Raw genomic sequence first — 19496 nt, forward strand, 5'->3', positions numbered from 1 at the left:
ACATAAAATTATTTAGGGAATAAAGCGCACTAGAATTTTAGATCCAAAAAGACAATTGCCATTATTTCAACCTTACTAATTGAATAAAATCGGGATGGTGGGGGGAGGCGGTCGGGGGAATCCAAGGAATTGGAGTTATAACAAAGCATAAGGCGTGACACAGATTATTGGAATTAGAAAACAACCGCCTTGTTCCAGGTTTTTGTAGTGGATTGGGACATTACTAAAATAACTTTATGACAGGCTGCACTTACAGCAGAGACTACTTTCTGAAGATTGCTCAGAACAGTAATGGCACCTTCGTATGGAGTAAGGAAAAGTTTCAGGAAATTGATTTACCTTCATTGGAATAAAATTTGAAAGCGAATGATGTGTTGTGAAAATAGTTAAATCAACAAATAATTACTGGATATTTGTCCTTGTCCTTGAGGACAGAAATGCAAAAATGAGTAAGACATTCATTTTTTTTTTAACAGTCTAAGAGGTCAAATCAGTATTGAGATAGTTCAAAGGAAGACTTTTTTATTTGAGCTGGGTATTTTTAAAGACTAGGCAGAGAAGAAAGAAGGCATCAATCAGGAGATAGTACCTTTGAGTATGAGTAGAGGTTGTGCTTATGATATTATTGGGCTCAAAAAGCACATGGCAATTAGATTGAGTAAATCTTGAATAACAGGAATTCAGATTTTAACCTGAAGGAATTGTAGTGCCATCAAATTACTTGAAGATACAGTTTTCTTCTGTGAAATAATTATCAGTTACTAAAACAAAGTATTCATATACTTACCAAATATTTATTGCACACATATTTTGTGATGGGTATTGTGATGTGAAGGATATATAAAGTTCCTGCCCTGGTGGAATTTGTAGAGGATGGTACAGGCATTGAGCTTTGTAATTATACAAGTATAATTCAGAAGGCATTTTTACAGACACAATCTAGTTTGTTCATCAAACAGCCCTAGGAGACAGGCTGTTTCCAAGTCTCCAGGTTAATTCTTTTATCTTGTAGTCAGTCCTGCAGTCCACCAAATTTGTAGCCTTTAAATAAATATTTTAACCTATCAAGCCATCATAGAAGCATAATTTTCTCATTTCTTTTATATTCAGTTTTTGATACTTTAAAAATAATAGAAACTTGGGGAATAGGAAATGATTAATAATCCAGGTCTGGTTTTAAAAATGCAGAAAAGCCCAAAGAAGAAAAGCACAATCTTTTATATGTATGAGATGACACTGCACACTTTTTTTTTTTACCCCCGTTAACCAAATATTAAGCACATTATTCTTTGACATTGAACATTACCCTAAATATTCCAATATTTGTAGCATATGCATGCTCGTTTTCCAGAAACTGTAGAATACCAAAGCTCCTTAATATGAAATTGACATACTGAAGCATTTGTCAAATTGTTTTCCGTATTACTTATTCAGCAAAAGCCTGAAAAAATGCACATAGTTAATTTTTTTGACAAGGATATATTATAAAGAGGTACATTAAAGGCATTCCGATTTCTAAGAAAAAAATAGAATAATGGCCAGGAGACTTACAGACCAGCAAGAACAAGGAGAAGGGAAGGGCACCATTTTTGCTGACATAATTATTACCTGTCTAGAAGCACATAAATGTGTCCAGGTAAGCAGTATTACAGTGATTTCATGAGATAAACTTCTCTCCTCAACACCAGTTTTTATTCAGTCATTCTTTTAATTCAAGAAACATGTGTGCAGCACTTAATATACAGCTGACATTATGATAAATGCTAGTGATACAGGAAAAAGATCACATTCTACTCTTAAGCAGCTCACAGCAGACGAGGAATTACAAGCCCATCCTTTTCTATCGCCCTTCCCTGTTCTATTTTTCTCCATGATACTGACCACCACCTAACAACACAGATGTTGATTCTTTTGTTTGTTGTCTTATCCCCTTTGGTAGAATGTAAACTCCATGAGGTCAGGAACTTCTGCTGTTTTGGTCACTGTTGTATCCCCAGAACCAAGGACAGGGCTTGGCACATATACATTTCTAACACATATTTGTTGAGTGCATGCATGCATTTAATTCCCACATTTTGCAAAGTGGCTTTTATATTCATTTTCCAGGTTAGAAAAAACCAACAACTCAGTGAGGTTAAATAATATATCCAAATTCTCACACTAAAAAAGTGTGGCCAATATGGGATTGGAAGACAGACCTGCCCAGCTCCAGAGGCAGAGTTCTTTCCCCACTACCTCTCATAGAATAGAAAACTAGTTTGGAAGCCTGTACCATTTACTCCTCAAATTTCCATGCTCAGGGCAACTGTCCTCCACTTTAATATTCTACTATATTTAATTCTTTCTTTTTATGGTCATGTTTGGGAAGTGGGAAAGAAGTAGCAAGGCTTAAAAAGGTGATAACTCCTATTCAGGATAGATTTAGCTCTAACTGGCCGGTGTCAAAAAGACAAGCAGACAAAGAGCAGGGGTAGGTAGCAAGAGCTATAAGATTCTTAGAACCAGGGCAGGATACAATAGTGGTCAGAACTGGCCCATGCCTGTAGAAGAATTAAAAAAAGTCTCCTAATGTATACAAATATTGATAGCACCTTTTTTCACAATAGCCCCAAACTAGAGACAACCCTAAGAGCCACCATATGGTAAAAAGATAAATGGTGCTACATCCATTTATACCGCTCAGCAATAAAAAAGAAAAAAATTGTTGTTACACAGAAAAACATAGATAAGTCTCAAACAGTACGCTAAAAGAAGCCAGACTCAAAAGAGTAAATATTATATGGCTCCATTTATATAAAGCTCTAGAAAATTTAAATTTAACATATCATCACAGAAAGCAGTTGTTTAGGCCTGGGGCAGGAGACATTTACCAGGATAAGTATAAGGGGTATTGGAAATACTCTATATCTTGATCATTGTGGAAGTTAAATGGGTGCATACATTCATCAAAACATATCCTTAAACATACTTAGAACAAGTACATGCCAATGTATGAGGATTATACTTCAAAAAAGTTGAATTTTAAAAAAAGGACTCTGATGAAAGCTGACTCAGGAATTTCAAGGAGCACTGAGTCCAAAACGTAGACAGAAAAATAAAAAACTAGTCTGTCTTAGCTAGGATGCAGATAATCCATATGAAATGTATCCAAAAGCCCAAAATAATGATAGCTTAAAAATATGAGGGTTGGGATGCCTGGGTGGCTCAGTCAGTGAAGCAACTGCCTTCGGCTCAGGTCATGATCCCATGGTCCTGGGATCAAATCCTGCATTGGGCTTCTTACTCAACAGAGAGCCTGCTTCTCCCTCTGCCTTCTGATCCCCCTGCTGTGCTCTCTCTCTCTGACAAATAAATAAATAAAATCTTAAAAAAAAAAATACAAGGGTTAATTATCTCTCAGAACATATTTTGTTGATTCTGAAACACATTTTATTTTTTTAGAATTTAACATTTGTAAAATCAAAATGATGTCAGTACTGATGCAATAAGAAATTATATCAGTTTGACTGAGAGTGGGCTTTAATAATACAAAAATAATAATGCACCTTAAGAGTTAATGAAGTATGGTTAAAAAAAAAGTTTAAAGGTAGATAGCCCCAAGCTGATATAACAGCTCCAGAAGGTCATGAAGGACCCAGGCTACCTTCTATTATTTTCTTCTGCCATTCTCAGTCCTGACGTCCATTCTCAAAGTAACCTTAGGGTCCCAGATAGCTACTGGAACTTTAGCCACTGTATCCACTTCCCAGGCAGCAGATAAGAAAAGGACACAAGGCCTTTAAGTCTCTCTCTTCCTCTGCTGAAGTCCCTCTTCACAATTCTACAATTTGGTCCTACGGATATATCTAGTTGCAAGAGAGACTAGCAAAACAACTAAAGTTGAACACCCTGTCACCTCCAATAATACGGGGATTATTAGGAATAATATAGGCTCACTTAAAAAGAAAGGGAGGATAGATGTTGGTTGGGCAATGGTTTCCACCAGTTCCCAAAGCAAAATGTCTACAACCAGAGCTGCTAAATGTAGCAAGCTGGGTGATGGGGCTGGGAGAGGAGGAGGGAGTGTCAAACAAAAAGCTGATAGAAGAGATTTTTTGAACTACCTTTCCTGTTCAACCTCTGTGGCTGTATTTAAGGGTGTTGAAAATGATGTATAATTAGAAAGAATAATGGTACATAAGTCTGCAAAAGTAGGTTAGGACCAAAATATAGAAGGTTTTGAGGCAAGATTAAGAATATAAAGTTTATTCTGTAGGTAATGGTGGAACCATTAAAGATTATTGCATAACTAAGTGAAATGATAAAAGTGTTGCTTTCAGAACACTAAACTCATAGGTCTCTACTAAAGAAGTGTATCCAGAAATACTGGTCAGAAATTACTACACCTGAAAAACGATTCCAACATTCTGATTCAGTTTATATGAAATGTGAATATCATGGCATTTCTTGAGATCACTGGTGCTGCATTTCTATTGTAATATCCATTCTAATTCCTCGGTTATGTATCATGTATAAAAGCATATGAAATTTGTATTAGTCATGATGAGGTTAGGTTAGGAAGCAATAACAACCCCAAAATCAACGATTTAAGACAAAAAGAAAGTTTATTTCTGCTGCAAGTACAGGTAACTTTCCAGAGCACCTGTCTTCCGTATGTGCATGGATGAATATTAAAACTCTCTACTATCAAAGTCACATCAAAAAATTTTTAAATGGCACCAGCAAATAAAATTATGTCTCATTTGAGATGTGACATTCCTCAGGCACCGATCCTAACAACCAAGGTCTAGTTTTAGTTGTTATAGTAGGTATTTGTTAGTTCCCTATTTGGTTTTTATTCCACAATTTCCTTTTCTTAACATTTGCCTGATTTTCATGCTGGTATCCAGCCCTCCACCCAGTTTATGTGCTCTGAGTGAATCTTCTCCTTTCTCGAAGCTCCAAGGTGGGCCCAAATTGGCTTAGGCCAATTAGTGCATTTCATTTCCCTTAGCACAGTAATTGGTTCAGAGGTGGGCATGTGACTAAAACTAGCTCCATGAGAGTGAATTTCAGCTCTTACGACCAAAATGCTGGGCAGAAGTGCATTCTTTCACTCTAGATATGAGTAAGAAAGCCCCTCCCGTGAGCATTAGAGGAGCCAGTTTTGAAATTAGGCCTACATTTGTATGTCTTCTTTGGAGAAATGTCTATTCCTGTCTTTTGCCCATTTCTTGACTGGATTATTTGTTTTTTGGGTTTTGAATTTGCTAAGTTCTTTATAGATCTTGGTTACCAGCCCTTTATGAGCCAAGATGTCCTTCTGACAGATGAATGGATAAAGAAGATGTGGTTTATATATACAATGGACTATTACTCAGCCATCAGAAAGGATGAATACCTACTATTTACATTGTAATGGATGGAACTGGAGGGTATTATGCTAAGTGAAATAAGTCAATCAGAGAAAGACAATTATCATATGGTTTCACTCATATGTGGAGTATAAGAAATAGTGCAGAGGATAATAAGGGAAAAGAGGGAAAACTGAATGGGAAGAAATCAGAGAGAGAGACAAACCAAGAGAGGCTCTTAGCTCTGGGAAACAAACTGAGGATTGATGAAGGGCAGGTGGTTGGGGGGATGGGGCAACTGGGTGATGGGCATTAAGGAGGGCATGTGATGTGATGAGCACTGGGTGTTATATGCAACTGATGAATTATTGAACACTACATCTGAAACTAATGATGTACTATAGGTTGGCTAATTGAATTTAAATTTTAAAGAAAAAAGCTAAATAAATAAATAAAATAAAATTAGGCCTACAGTATAAATGACAGACCACGGACATGGAAAGATACTATTAAAGTGGGTCCTTAGTGACAAAACTAAGCTGTTTGGTCAACCAGTTTTGAGTCTGTTCTGTCTCTGAGCTTTTCAGTTTAAAAGCCCTTCCTTCATTTTTCTAAGTCAAATTTGATTTGGGTTTTCTGTTTCTTGCAGCAGAAAACATTCTATCAATATAATTTTCTATGTAAAATGGAGCATAGCCTCTCTTGGGATATGTTAAGAGAAACTTCTATTGAGTTTATATTTAGGAAAAGATTGAAGAAAAAGTACAATTTTTACTAATCAAAGTATATTAAAGATGGATTTTATTAAACAGAAGGTAAAATTTAAAAAACCCAGAAATTTGGTAGTACTCTGAAACTAGAAAAACCTCACTAAAATAAACTAGGGATGTTTGCAAAAATGGCTGATTCCAGCACTAAGACAGAATTTGTACATGATGGGCATGGGAAATTCTGTGGTGCCAGAGAGCAAGAACACTATCAGAAATAACGGGGTCATGTCAAAATGTTTCAGCATTACATCTTATCTGGTTATTTGTTTTAAAATGATCCATGACAGTCCTCGCCTCTATGGTCAACTAATCTTTGACAAAACAGGAAAGAATATCCGATGGAAAAAGACAGTCTCTTGTACAAATGGTGTTGGGAAAATTGGACAGCCACATACAGAAGAATGAAACATTTTCTTATACCATCCACAAAAATAAACTCAAAATGGATGAAAGACCTAAATGTGAAACAGGAATCCATCAAAATCCTAGAAGAGAACACAGGCAGCAACCTCTGTGACCTCAGCTATGGCAACTTCTGGCTAGACGCATCTCCAAAAGCAAGGGAAACAAAGGCAAAAATGAGCTATTGGGACTTCATCAAGATAAAAAGCTTTTGCACAGCAAAGGAAACGGTCTGACAAAACCAAAAGACATCCAACAGAACGGGAGAAGATATTTGCAAATGTCTTATCAGATAAAGGGCTAGTATCCAAAACCTATAAAGAACTTATCAAACTTGACACCCAAAGCACAAATAATCCAATCAAGAAATAGCCAGAAGACATGAGCAGACATTTCTCCAAAGAAGACATCCAAATGGCCAAAAGACACATGAAAAAGTGCTCAACGTCACTCGGCATCAGGGAAATACAAGCCCAAATCACAATGAGATACCACCTCACCAGTCAGAATGGCTAAAATTAACAAGTCAGGAAACAATAAATGTTGGTGAGGATGCGGAGAAAGGGAATCCTTCTTACATAGTTAGTGGGAATGCAAGCTGGTGCAGCCACTCTGGAAAACAGTATGGAGGTTCCTCAAAAAGTTAAAAATAGAACTCCCTAAGACCCAGCATTTGCACTAGTGGGTATTTACCCCAAAGATACAAATGTAGTGATCCAAAGGGGCACCTGCACCCCAATGTTTATAGCAGCAATGTCCACAATAGCCAAACTATGGAAAGAGCCCAGATGTCCATCGACAGATAAATGGATTAAGAAGATGTGGTATATATATATATATATACAATGAAGTATCACTAAGCCATTAAAAAAATGAAATCTTGCCATTTGCAATGATATGGATGGAACTATGGTATTATGCTAAAAGAAGTAAGTCAATGAGAGAAAACAGTTATCATATGATTTCACTTATGTGTGGAATTTAAGAAACAAAACAGCAGAGCATAGAGGAAGGGAGCGAAAAATAAAACAAGACAAAATCAGAGAGGGAGACAAACCATAAGAGACTCTTAACCATAGGAAACAAATTGAGGGTTGCTGGAGGGAAGGGGGCTAGGGGGATGGGTTAACTGGGTGATGGGCATCAAGGACAGCACATGATGTAATGAGCATTGGGTATTACATACAACTGATGAATCACTGCCCGCTACCTCTGGAACTAATAATACAGTATATGTTAATTAATTGAATTTAAATAAAATAAAATAAAATAAAATAAAAATTTTTAAAGATTTTATTTTTTAAATTTATTTGAGAGAGAGCAAGAGAGAGATAGCAGGAGCATGGAGAGGAGAGGGAGAAGCAGACTCCCCGCTGAGCAGGGAGCCTGATGGGGGGCTCAATCCCAGGACCCCGGGATCATGACCTGAGGCGAAGGCAGACACTCAACCAACTGAGCCACCCAGGCACCCAAAATTAAATTAAATTTTAAAAAATAATAATAAAATAAAATAATCCATGACATGGGATATCTGGGTAGCTCATATCTCAGTCATTTGGGCAGCCAACTCTTGATTTTGGCTCAGGTCATGATCTCGGGATCCAGCCTTGCGGTGGGCTCTGTGCTCAGCAGGGAGTCTGCTCACGGATTCTCTCTCTATCTCTTCCTCTGCCCCTCCTGCCACCCATGTGCACTCTCCCTCTATAAAATAAATAAATAAATCTTTTAGAAAAATCTTAAAATAATCCCTGACAGTAGGGGGTATACAGTGCTACAGATGACTAAAGATTAGTCATGAGCTGATAATTGTCAAAGCTGGGTGATGTATACATGGTAGTTCATTACACTAGTCTCTGTAGTTTTGTATATGTTTGACATTTTTTTAATAAAAAAGAAAAAAAATTGGAACAAACTTGCAGCAAATCTTATTGGCCTATGATGAAACAATTCACACATCAAAAAGGATAATAACTGCAATTAACTAAAAAAATCAACATTTCCAAAATCCATGAGTTCTTACTGATGCTAAAAAGACATTTCCATTGGAAGTTCTTAGGATACCCACTCATTACTCTAAAAACTAATAAATGGAAAACAAAAATCAAGAATTTACTTTGCCTTTATTTACCAATTCTACGTCAGGATGTGGCAGCCATCCTGAAACAGAAGGGAGGTGCAACTCATCTCCCTTCAAGAAAGAACTTGCCTCTTTGTTGTAGGGAACACAGTTAACCTCTAACTGTTAGTAGCTGTAGGATCCACATTAGCTCTTGCACTGAGGCCACCCTCTTCCCAGGCAGTCCTTGGACAGTGACTGATCATGGCAGAAGAAACAGGGGCTGACCATTTAAGACAAATGTGGGACTCTTCTAGTGGGCAGTCTTTACTCCAGAGTTCCTTACTGGACCCTGCAAGACTTTGTCAGATTTGCTTCATGGTCTAAGGCCTTGCCCAGTGACTTCCCCTTGTCCAATGACTTCCTTCCATTTTCCTCTTTCACAGATGTTACCTCTCAAAAAAACCTCTAGCACTTCTGTGTCCCCACTTCTGATTACTAGAGGACCCAATGCACACAGAGACTAACCAAAAAGTTGATGAAAGTTCTTCTTTATGAAAGTTAATCAATACAAAAGGAGTTAAAAATTATAAAATCATCCTTTACAACTCCAACTGAAATTACAGATTGTATAAATAATTATCAGTGGCTATTAAAACCATTAGGTAAAATGTTGACAGGGAATTTTATGAAAGTATCAGACTAATACTATCTGAATCCACTGATCAATCTCAGTATCTCTAAAAGTGAAACAACTAGGTAATATATGTCTTTTAGTACAATGCAATAGAAGATTCACAGAACGATTTATTAAGTTTTCTGGGCAAAAATATTGAGCCTGAATCTAATCAAACCTTTTGCTCTATCAGTTTACAGGAAACATAGGGAATAAAAGAATAAATTTAAAATCACCATGAAGGATCAATCAGGCAAATCAACAACGGTGGATATTCTACAAAACAAATGACTAAGTTTTTTCTAACAAATCAATAGCGTGGAGAAAAAAAAAATAATCCCCAACTCATTTTTCAAGGTTAGCATTACCGTAATAAAACCAGGCAAAGACAGGTCAAGAAAAGAAAATTACAGCTAAATGTTCCCTATGAAGACAGACGCAAAAATTTCCAGTAAATTATATCAAATGAAACCAAGCAATGTGTAAAAATTGTAACACACAATGACCATATGGGGTTTATCCTAGAAATGCAAGGTTGGTTCAATACTCAAAATACAATCAATGTAATCCATAATATTAATAATCCGAAAGAGAAAAATCATATGATCATATCAATTGATGTAGAAGGGCATTTGACAGAATTCAACATCCATTAATGGTAAAAACTCTCATCAAATTAGGACTACAGTAGAACCACTTAAACCTGATCACAAGGGCATCTATGAAACGTCTACTTAAAACCTGTATTTAATGTGAAAGCTTGAATGCTTTTCCCCTAAGATCAGAAATAAACAAGAAGGTCCATTTTCACAATTCCTACGCAATATTGTAGTGGAAGTCCTAATAAGTACAATAAGAAAAAAAGAAAGGTAGGAATGAAGGGAAGGAGGGACAAAGAGAGAAAGAAGAAAAGAAGGCAGAGAGAAAGAAAGAAGAGAAAAGAAAGAAAAAAAGACATACATGTTAAAAGAAATAAAACTGTCTCTATTCATGGATGACATTATTGTCTGTGTAGAAAATCCCAAAGGAATCTACAAAAAACCCGAAAAAAAATAAACGAACAAAACCCCCCCCAAAACCCCCTAGAATTTATAGATGACTTTAGCAGATCATAGGACACAAGGTCAACAAATAACAATCAATTACATTGGCAACAGAAAACTAAGCCAGAGTGCCTGGGTGGCTCATTCATTTATGCTACCGACCCTTGGTTTCAGCTCAGGTCATGATTTCAGGGTCATGAGATAAAGCCTCGCATCAGGCTCCATGCATAGCCGAATTTTCTCCCCTGTCCTTTGTCCCTCTGCTCCCTTTCTCTTTAAAACAAAAACAAACACAAAAATGAGGAAGAACTGCAAGCCAGAATTAAACATCAATACAATTTACAGTAGCTGCCCCCCCATAAAAAAGAAAGAAAAAAGAAATTGTAAACATAACGAACACATATAGGATCTCTATGTTGAAAGCTACAAAATGCTTAAGTAATAAATCAAAGATGATCTAAATAAACTGAGTCATTCCCATTCATGAATTGGAAGATTCAACATAGCAAAAATGGCAAATCCCTCCAAAGTGATTAAAAATTTACTGTAATTCCAATCAAAACCCTAGCAGGGTATTTTGTAGATAAAAAGTTGATTCAAAAATTTGTATGGAAAGGGAAAAGGATTAGAATAGCCGAAACAATTTTGAGAAAGAAGAATAAAATTAGAGGAATCCCATTATCTGATTTTAAGACTTTCCATAAAGCCACACAAAGGCAAAGAAGGAGATATATAGATCAATGAAACAGAACAGACTCTAGAAATAAACCCACACAAATATGGTCAATTGATTTTTGACAAAAATACAAAGGAAAGTCAATGAAAATAAAGATATTCTTTTCAACAAGTGGTACTGGCAGAATTAGTATCTATAAGCAAAAAAACCCCGCACCTTGACATTAATCTTATACCTTACAGAAATTACTAAATGGAACATAGATCTAAATGAACAACACATTGTTTTTTGTTCTAGCAGGGCAAGAACTCATGACCTTGAGATCAAGAACTGAGCTGAGAGGTGGACCCTTAACTGAGTGAGCCACCCGGATGCCCCTAAATGAAAAATGTGAAGTATAAAATTCTTAGAAGAAAACATAGGAGAAAAACTTTGACTTGAGTTTGAGCAAAAGGTCTTAGATATGATACCAAATTCATGATCCACAGAAGAAAAAAATTATTAATTTGAATTTATCAAAATTAAAAACTTGTGCTCTATGAAACCCATAGCTACAGATGGGGAGAAGAAATTTACAAACCACATTATCTGACAAAGGACTTGTATTATTGGAGAAGAGCCAGAGCCTGACCACCTTGCACAGTGCCACATAGGCCACATAGGCAAGGTTTAAATCTTGACAGAATGCCTTGTGATCATCCTAGAACATGAGAGCATGGGAGACCTGAGAGGTGCTGCTCCAAGGCCATTTGTCACTGGCTTCCCTATGTACCCAGGAGGCTGTCATGAGGCAGCACTCACAGTTTCAGGGTTCTTGTGGGGTATGGGCTTTTCTGCCTCACTAGCATTAAGGCACACGCGTAGGCTACAGAAGTGATGAGTAGCACCGTGGAACGGAATCCTCAGCAACAGAGCGTCCTGTCATTCCTGCTGCAGTCATCTGGCCTCTTTTTTGCAGTGTCTCCCACCCAAAGGCCACATGAGAGCTGGTACCTTAAAGCTACTCATCTTTTCAGTCTAGGTGAACAGTAAATGGAGACAAAAAAGGGCTGCTTGTTTCTGTACCGGCTGAATCTGTCAGCCTGGCTTTGCCTTGTACTTGACAGTATCAGAACATATAACGAACTCTTAAAGCTTGAGATTAAGAACAAGCAACCCAACTTAAAAATGGGCAAAAGATCTGGATAGAAAATTTACCAAAGGGTCGCCTGGGTGGCTCAGCCGTTAAGCCGCTGCTTTCAGCTCAAGTCATGATCCCAGGGTCCTTGGATCAAGCCCCGCATCAGGCTCCCTGATTGGCGAGAAGCCTACTTCTCCCTCTCACACTCCCCTTGCTCATGTTCCCTCTCTCACTGTGTCTCTCTGTCAAATAAATATCTTAAAAAAAAAAATTCACCAAAGAAAATATGTGGAAGGAAAATAAGCACATGAAAAGCTGTTTAATATCATTAGGCACTGGGGAAATGCAAATTAAACCCGCAATGCAATACCTCTACATACATATTAGAATGAGTAAAATAAAAAATACAGTGTGAGAGGAGATGCAGAGCAACTAGAACTTTTCCTTTACTTGTGGAAAGCCAAATGGTTCAGGTATTCTGCAAAAACAGCTTGGCCTTTCTCAGAAAGTTCAACATACATTTACCTTTATGACCTAACAATTCATTTCCTGGGTATTTAATCTCTGGAACCAAAATGTCCTCAAGCAGGTGAATGAATGAACAGACTGCTGTATATCCATACAGTGACATACTACATAGCACTAAAACAAGGAAAACCCTAATCACACGACATGAATAAATCTTGAATGCATTTTGCTAAGAGAATGAAGCCATTCTCAAGGACTTACATACTGTATGATTCCATTTATATGACAGTCTTGAAACAACAAAACTATAACAACATAACAGATCGGGGTAGAGGTACAGAGATAGCACAAGGTATTTGACTATAAAGGGCACAAGGTATTTTGGGAGGGGGGGTAATGGAACTGTTCTGTATCCTGATTGTGGTGGCTGGGGGTTGCATGAATCTATTTACATGCTAAATTCAGAGAATGCCAAAAAAGGCGATTTTACTGTATGTATGTATACCAAAAACAGGCAAGTTTGCTGTATGTTAATTTAAAACATAAAATTTAAAAAGAAAGAAAAAAGAGGGACAGGAGAACAGTTATAAAATAAGATTTAAGGGGCGCCTGGGTGGCACAACAGTTAGGTGTCTGCCTTCAGCTCAGGGCATGATCCTGGCGTTATAGGATCGAGCCCCACATCAGGCTCCTCTTCTGTGAGCCTGCTTCTTCCTCTCCCACTCCCCCTGCTTGTGTTCCCTCTCTCGCTGGCTGTCTCTATCTCTGTCAAATAAATAAATAAAATCTTAAAAAATAAAATAAAATAAGATTTAAGAGACAATAAAAAAATGCAATTGGTGGACCTTGTTCGGATCCTGATTTGAACAAACCAACTACAAGAGGCATTCTTGATACAACCAAGAAAACTTATTGTTGATTTGGAAGTGTAAGTTAAATTTAAGTTTTTAAATTATAATCATGGCCTTGGGGTTACATAAAAAAAATCTTCATCAGTTAGGTATGTATTCTGGGATACACATGTATGAGTGAAATAGGATTAAGTCTGGGATTTGCTTTAAAATAACTGAGAAAAACAAGTGGGGGAGATACATTGGCAAATGTTGAAGCTAGTGGTTCATTATATGATCTTTATTATTTTTGACTATGTTTGAAGTTTTCTTAAAAATGGGAAATGAGACTTCAAAAACAGAGTAGAACTTCCTTTCCACATTTGTTACAAAGCAATAGACATGATAGGCCTACCTCTGGTTTCCATCTCAATGTCAAATCTTTCCAATGACTCCAAATACATACATGCTGTGTATGCCAAAAATAATACTGATATATGAAAAAAAAAACAAAAAACCTGGTCTCCTAGAAATCTTACACCTTGAGCAATAAACTAAAATTACTAGGTTAGTAAAGATTTGCAGTTAGATTTTAAAATAGCGTATCAAAACAGCTTCTTTCATATATTACCATTTTCAATGACACCATCAAAGAAACAAAGGATGAAAATTTTACAGCAATAATTATGATTCTAAAAACCTCAGCTAAAAAACAAAATTACTCAGCCTTTTTGATTCTCATTAATTATTTACACAGTGTGGCTCTCTTGCTGTGTTGGTCCAGTCTGTTCTGTTGAGCATTATTATTATTTATCGTTTCTTGAGCACTTAGCACAGCATGATATACATGATGACAAATTCCCTCCCTAGGGGGCAACAATCAAAACCACACAAGCAAAACACAAAGATTAGCTATTTAAGAAATGAAAACAAAATCAAAGGTTAAAAAACACATTCTGAATTCCCCTTTTTTTTTGCTTTCAGCTTCAAGCCCATGATACAACACATGCCTCTTTTAGAGGCCCAAAGGAAGAGTGAAGTTAGCAAGACCAAAACAAACCAAAAAACAACAACAACAACAAAAAAAAAAACAAAGAAAACAAAAGCAAAAACAAAACAAAAAACCCCAACCAAACAAAAAAACTGGTTTAGGACATAGAAAACATCCTAGACATTATTCCAGGAAGACATCCTATCTTAGAAACCCTTTGACTCTCTGAGATATATAAATTACCCAAACCTATTCCTAGCCCTAGTGGACTGCAATAGCTTTGTGTATGATTTAGGTCTTTCCAGCAGACTTTTCTGTTCCCTTTCTTTTGATAATACCACTCTTGCTTCAGGAACTGCCTCCTCCAGTCTGTGTATTTGCTCCTGATGAGACTGTCAATCACAATGCACCTTTCCCCTACCTTATAATGACATTGTGCTGAAGGCTGTAGGCCCCGGGGAAAACCCAAGGTCATTTTTACAGACTGTGCAAGGAAATTTCTCTACAGGGTCCATTAGATCTATTTGCAAAAAAAATAGAATAGGTGATTATAGTTTAAGTGCTGGCAGTTCTAAGCCCGGGAACCAAGCCTCTGGGACTCTAGTCCCTATAGTTCTTTGGATTGTTTGAACTAGTCCACAATCCTTTTATCTTTATTTATTTTTTGGCGGGGGGGGGGGGGGGGGGAGGCAGAGAGAGAATCTTAAGGAGGCTCCACACACCGCATGAATGAGGGGCTCGATCTCACGACCCTGAGATCATGACCTGAGCCAAAATCAAGAGTTGGGCACTTAACTGAGGCACCCAACTGCCCCTCCACAATCTTTTAAGCTAGCACACTCAAGTTTGTGCTCACAGTAGTATGAATTAGGTTTCTTTTTTTCATTTGCACCTGAAAGAATCCTGAGACATTAAAAGAACTTGCCCAAGATTCAGTGGCTCCTAAAAGGCAGAGTCATTATTCAAATCCAGGTCTGTCCATCTCCACATAGTAGGCTTTTCCTACTATGCCAAGTACTGTTTATGTGTATGTTCCTAAAATATAGTTTCTGTAAGATTGAGAAAGGAAGGGAAAAGGGGCTGAGAGGCACTGGGTCAGTCTGTCTAATCCCATATTGGTTTCCTGGTAATAGGGGGGAAGTGAAAACTACAAAGACTGTAATCTAATAAAAATTTATTTTAACCCATTTTGCACGGTATTTAATACATATGAACAAGAACTCCACGTGGCAATCATACAAATTTATACCCAAGAGCCAATCAAAGGTGTGGCATTCTAGGAAAGAAGGGTATCAAAGTATTTTCTCTTCTCTCCGCTCTACCCAGTTGTAACGGTTCTGTTAAAAAACAATGTTTAATATCAACAGCACCAAATAAAATGTTTAAGTTTTCGAAGTTTATCAAGAATACCTCTATTTGTTTCCATTAAAAGTGTCTTTATTCACTGTCTCACAGGTATATGCAGAAAAAAAAAGTACTGAAATGATTCTAGCAGATTACAAATTAATGGCTTGTTTTTTGATAGTAATTTCTTTTAAGTGTCAAATGTTTCCTCACTTTCCTATCTTATTTATTTTAAAGATTTTATTTTTAAGTAATCTCCACACCCAATGTGAGGCTTAAACTCACCACCCCAAAATCAAGAGTTGCATGCTCTACAGACTAAGCCAACCAGTCAGGTGCTCCCTCGCTTTTCTATTTTAAATCATTACTTTGTTATTATTGCACTTATTATGATTGACATTTTCTTATTTATTTATTTACTTCTTACTTTATTTGTTGCAACTTACTTGTTTATTCACTTATTAGCAGGGATCTTGCCAGTTTCATCTGCCATCATTTTTTTAAGTTTGGCTTATAACACAAGTTAGTTTTGTTTTTTTTTAAAAGATTTTATTTATTTATTTGACAGAGATAGAGACAGCCAGCGAGAGAGGGAACACAAGCAGGGGGAGTAGGAGAGGAAGAAGCAGGCTCATAGCAGAAGAACCTGATGTGGGGCTCGATCCCATAACGCCCGGATCACGCCCTGACCCGAAGGCAGACGCTTAACCGCTGTGCCACCCAGGCGCCCCACACAAGTTAGTTTTTAAAAGTACACTGTTCCCAAATAAAAGTCACTGTTTTGATACCTATAAAGTACACCAATATATTGAAACTAAAGGATGATAAATTATTCTGTGTTCTCCTATAAATGAAACTAGGATGCAATCTGCTGAAAGCCCAGGTGTTAGTAGGTGAGAGAAGCGCCCAAATTCTCCAGTTGGGTGGGGTCGGGCAAATGCTCAGCTTGAGTCCTAGTGTTTCCCAGGCAGTAAGGCAGGAAGCTTCCTGCTTCCCCTAGAGCAGCTCTTCATTCATCAGCATTTCACAGAGACTCTGCATAAACTTTTGTTTGAAGAAATGATTCCACTGCTTAAAAACAGAGGCTTAGGACAGGGTGATAGAAAGCATTTACATTGTATATTTATTCTTCCCTTTCAAAGTCAATGTGCTGTAACTATTACTGTTACTATAAATACTAATAGTAACAAAACTATTGCTGCCTCAATTTGAAAGCAATTATGCTTTTATTAGAATTTTAGGGAGTAGCAAACACCGAAGTTTCTAGAATCAGAAAAGTTTTGCCTTTTAGCTACATAAAAAATTAAAAGTCAAACCTTGTACTAAAGAATTTTAGAATCTTTGAATTCAAAGTTTCTCCTACCATTGTATTAATCTCATATTTGATTTCTTTTTCTATAGAGAAAGTATATAAAAACATGTTTAGCGTTTCCTCCCTTGCCAGGTTGCATTTTATCTTGAGTAGATTTAAAACCAGATTAGCTGTAATAGGATTCCAGGATGTGGGCAGACCTCTACTTGTCACGGAAGATATCTCTTGCAATCAGCTCCTTCATTATTTCGTTGGTACCACCATAGATTGGCTGAGCTCGGGCATCCACATAAGCTCTAAATAAATCAGAAGAGCATTAAATGAGTAAATAAAAATACTGGAAATTACAAATTTTGTCTTACCAGGTAACTATTAAAGTATTTATTTAATGAAATCCGAACAATAAAAGCTCTTTATAAATTCCGTTTTTTTCCACTATGGCATTCAACCTAGATTTGTATAATTATAAGATTCTATTAAGATACTGATCATCCAGGGGCGCGTGGGTGGCTCAGTTGGTTAAGCGACTGCCTTTGGCTCAGGGTTCAGGTCATGATCCCAGGGTCCTCGGACAGAGCTCCTAGCTCAGCAGGAAACCTGCTTCTCCCTCTCCCTCTGCCTGCTACTCTGCCTGCTTGTGCTCTCTCCCTCTCTGTCAAATAAATTAATTAGATAAAATCTTAAAAAAAAAGATACTGATCATCTGTATAGCTTTAGTTTGCTTGATGAGATTACAATTTCAAAATAACATTTATTAGTATGTTTCACTGATATAATTTTGTAAAATTTAGCACATGTAATAGCATTCTAGCATTCTAAAAAAGGCTGTTTCAGGTTTGGAATGGACAGAATGTCTTAATTTCTTGTTATTTTTAATGTTCCCTTAAAAAAACTTTAAATCTACTGGTTTTACAGGAAACAAAAGAGAAAAGAAAGTACCTATTTTCTAACATCCCTTTAGATTCCCACCACCAACGCTGCCATCAGGCGTGTAAACTGATGCTTTAGGAAATATTACTTCCCACAAAGTTAACAAGTAACTTATGTTTTGGAAATGGTTTGGCTATTAACCATTAATATAACCACTATATCAAAATACTGGGTGCCTAAGTCTACTGCCACGAAAAAAAAAATGTTACCAGGAATTCACTTTTGGTAGCAATGATAGCAGCCATGAAACTGTATAGTTGTTTTTACCTTTTCTCATCTCATTTTATCCTCTCGTATCCTTTATCCTTTATACTGGAACCAGGGAGGATAAATATTACTGTTGTTTTGCAGGTAAAGGAACTGAAGGCAGAGCAGTTATACATGTACTAATTAATGGTTACTATTTATTGGTCACATAACAGATAATTAATTGGCAGGCTGGAATGAGAAGGTAGGTATCTTGCCACTTTGGCAAGTATCTTTTTTATTATACCACAATATTTTATTTTATTTTATTTATTTATTTATTTATTTATTTATTTATTTATTTATTTATTTTTTAAAAGATTTTATTTATTTATTTGACAGAGATAGAGACAGCCAGTGAGAGAGGGAACACAAGCAGGGGGAGTGGGAGAGGAAGAAGCAGGTTCATAGCGGAGGAGCCTGATGTGGGGCTCGATCCCATAACGCTGGGATCACGCCCTGACCCGAAGGCAGACGCTTAACCGCTGTGCCACCCAGGCGCCCCTATACCACAATATTTTAATTGGTCTAGGCATGCAGGACTAGTTATGAGCTTTGGACTTTCCTAGTAGACAAATTCAAAGGCATTTTTTTTTTCAAGCATAGAATGTTCTTTGGTTTTTTAATTTTTTAAAATTTTTATTTATTTATTTTTTAAATTTTATTTATTTGAGAGAGAACAAGAGTGAGTAAGAGCATGGGGGCGGGGAGAGGGAGTGGGAGAAGCAGGCTCTCCACTGAGCAGGGAGCCCAAGGTGGGGCCTGATCCCATGACCCCGGGAGGGATCACGACCCAAGCTCAAGGCAGCTGCTTAACTAAGCCACCCAGGCGCTCCTGTTTTTTGTTTTTAATTTAACATTTGAGACAAATTAAATGTGCCAACTCTCTAGGAACATGACCAACTCTAGACTCTCCATATTCATCATGGTACCTGGCAAACAGTGAGCACTCAGTAAATAGTTACTGATTTGGTGTATTACAAAGGAACTTTAGAGTTTCAATACCTACTTTTTGATGAAATTTGAAATATGAAGACATTCGCATTTTCAAATATATTTTTTTCTTTTGAAGAGATTCCCCTGCTGTCCACAAAATCCAGCACTTGCATGTAGAGAACCTACCTAGAATTTCAGCCTACTTCAGCAATGCTTTTAGAAATTTTTGAACTGTTTTTTTTTTTTTTCTTCTCCGCATTGAAGAAGTTCCAATGGAGTAGGTAATGACAGAGATCAGTAAACCTTTTATAGGTTACTAATTCAATTAAGTCATCAACTAAAATTAACAGAGAAAGGCAGCAG

At 37.0% G+C, this 19496-nt stretch overlaps 1 protein-coding gene across 3 annotated transcripts in view; it reads right to left on the reverse strand.

The window, feature by feature from the left end:
* Window positions 1-15039: 15039 nt before the first annotated feature.
* ACADL (acyl-CoA dehydrogenase long chain) overlaps window positions 15040-19496 on the reverse strand; it is a 41735-nt gene continuing 37278 nt past the window's right edge. For all 3 annotated transcript variants that reach the window (XM_045806641.2, XM_045806642.2, XM_045806640.2), the window contains one exon: window positions 15040-17317. In XM_045806641.2, the coding sequence (XP_045662597.2) occupies window positions 17224-17317 (94 nt within the window). In that variant the 3' untranslated portion in view covers window positions 15040-17223. The remainder of the gene's footprint in view (window positions 17318-19496) is intronic.

The sequence above is a fragment of the Ursus americanus genome, chromosome 1 (genome assembly GCF_024610735.1).
Source record: "Ursus americanus isolate L20-20 chromosome 1, mUrsAme1.1.p, whole genome shotgun sequence".
In the NCBI taxonomy this organism is placed as follows: Eukaryota; Metazoa; Chordata; class Mammalia; order Carnivora; family Ursidae; genus Ursus; species Ursus americanus.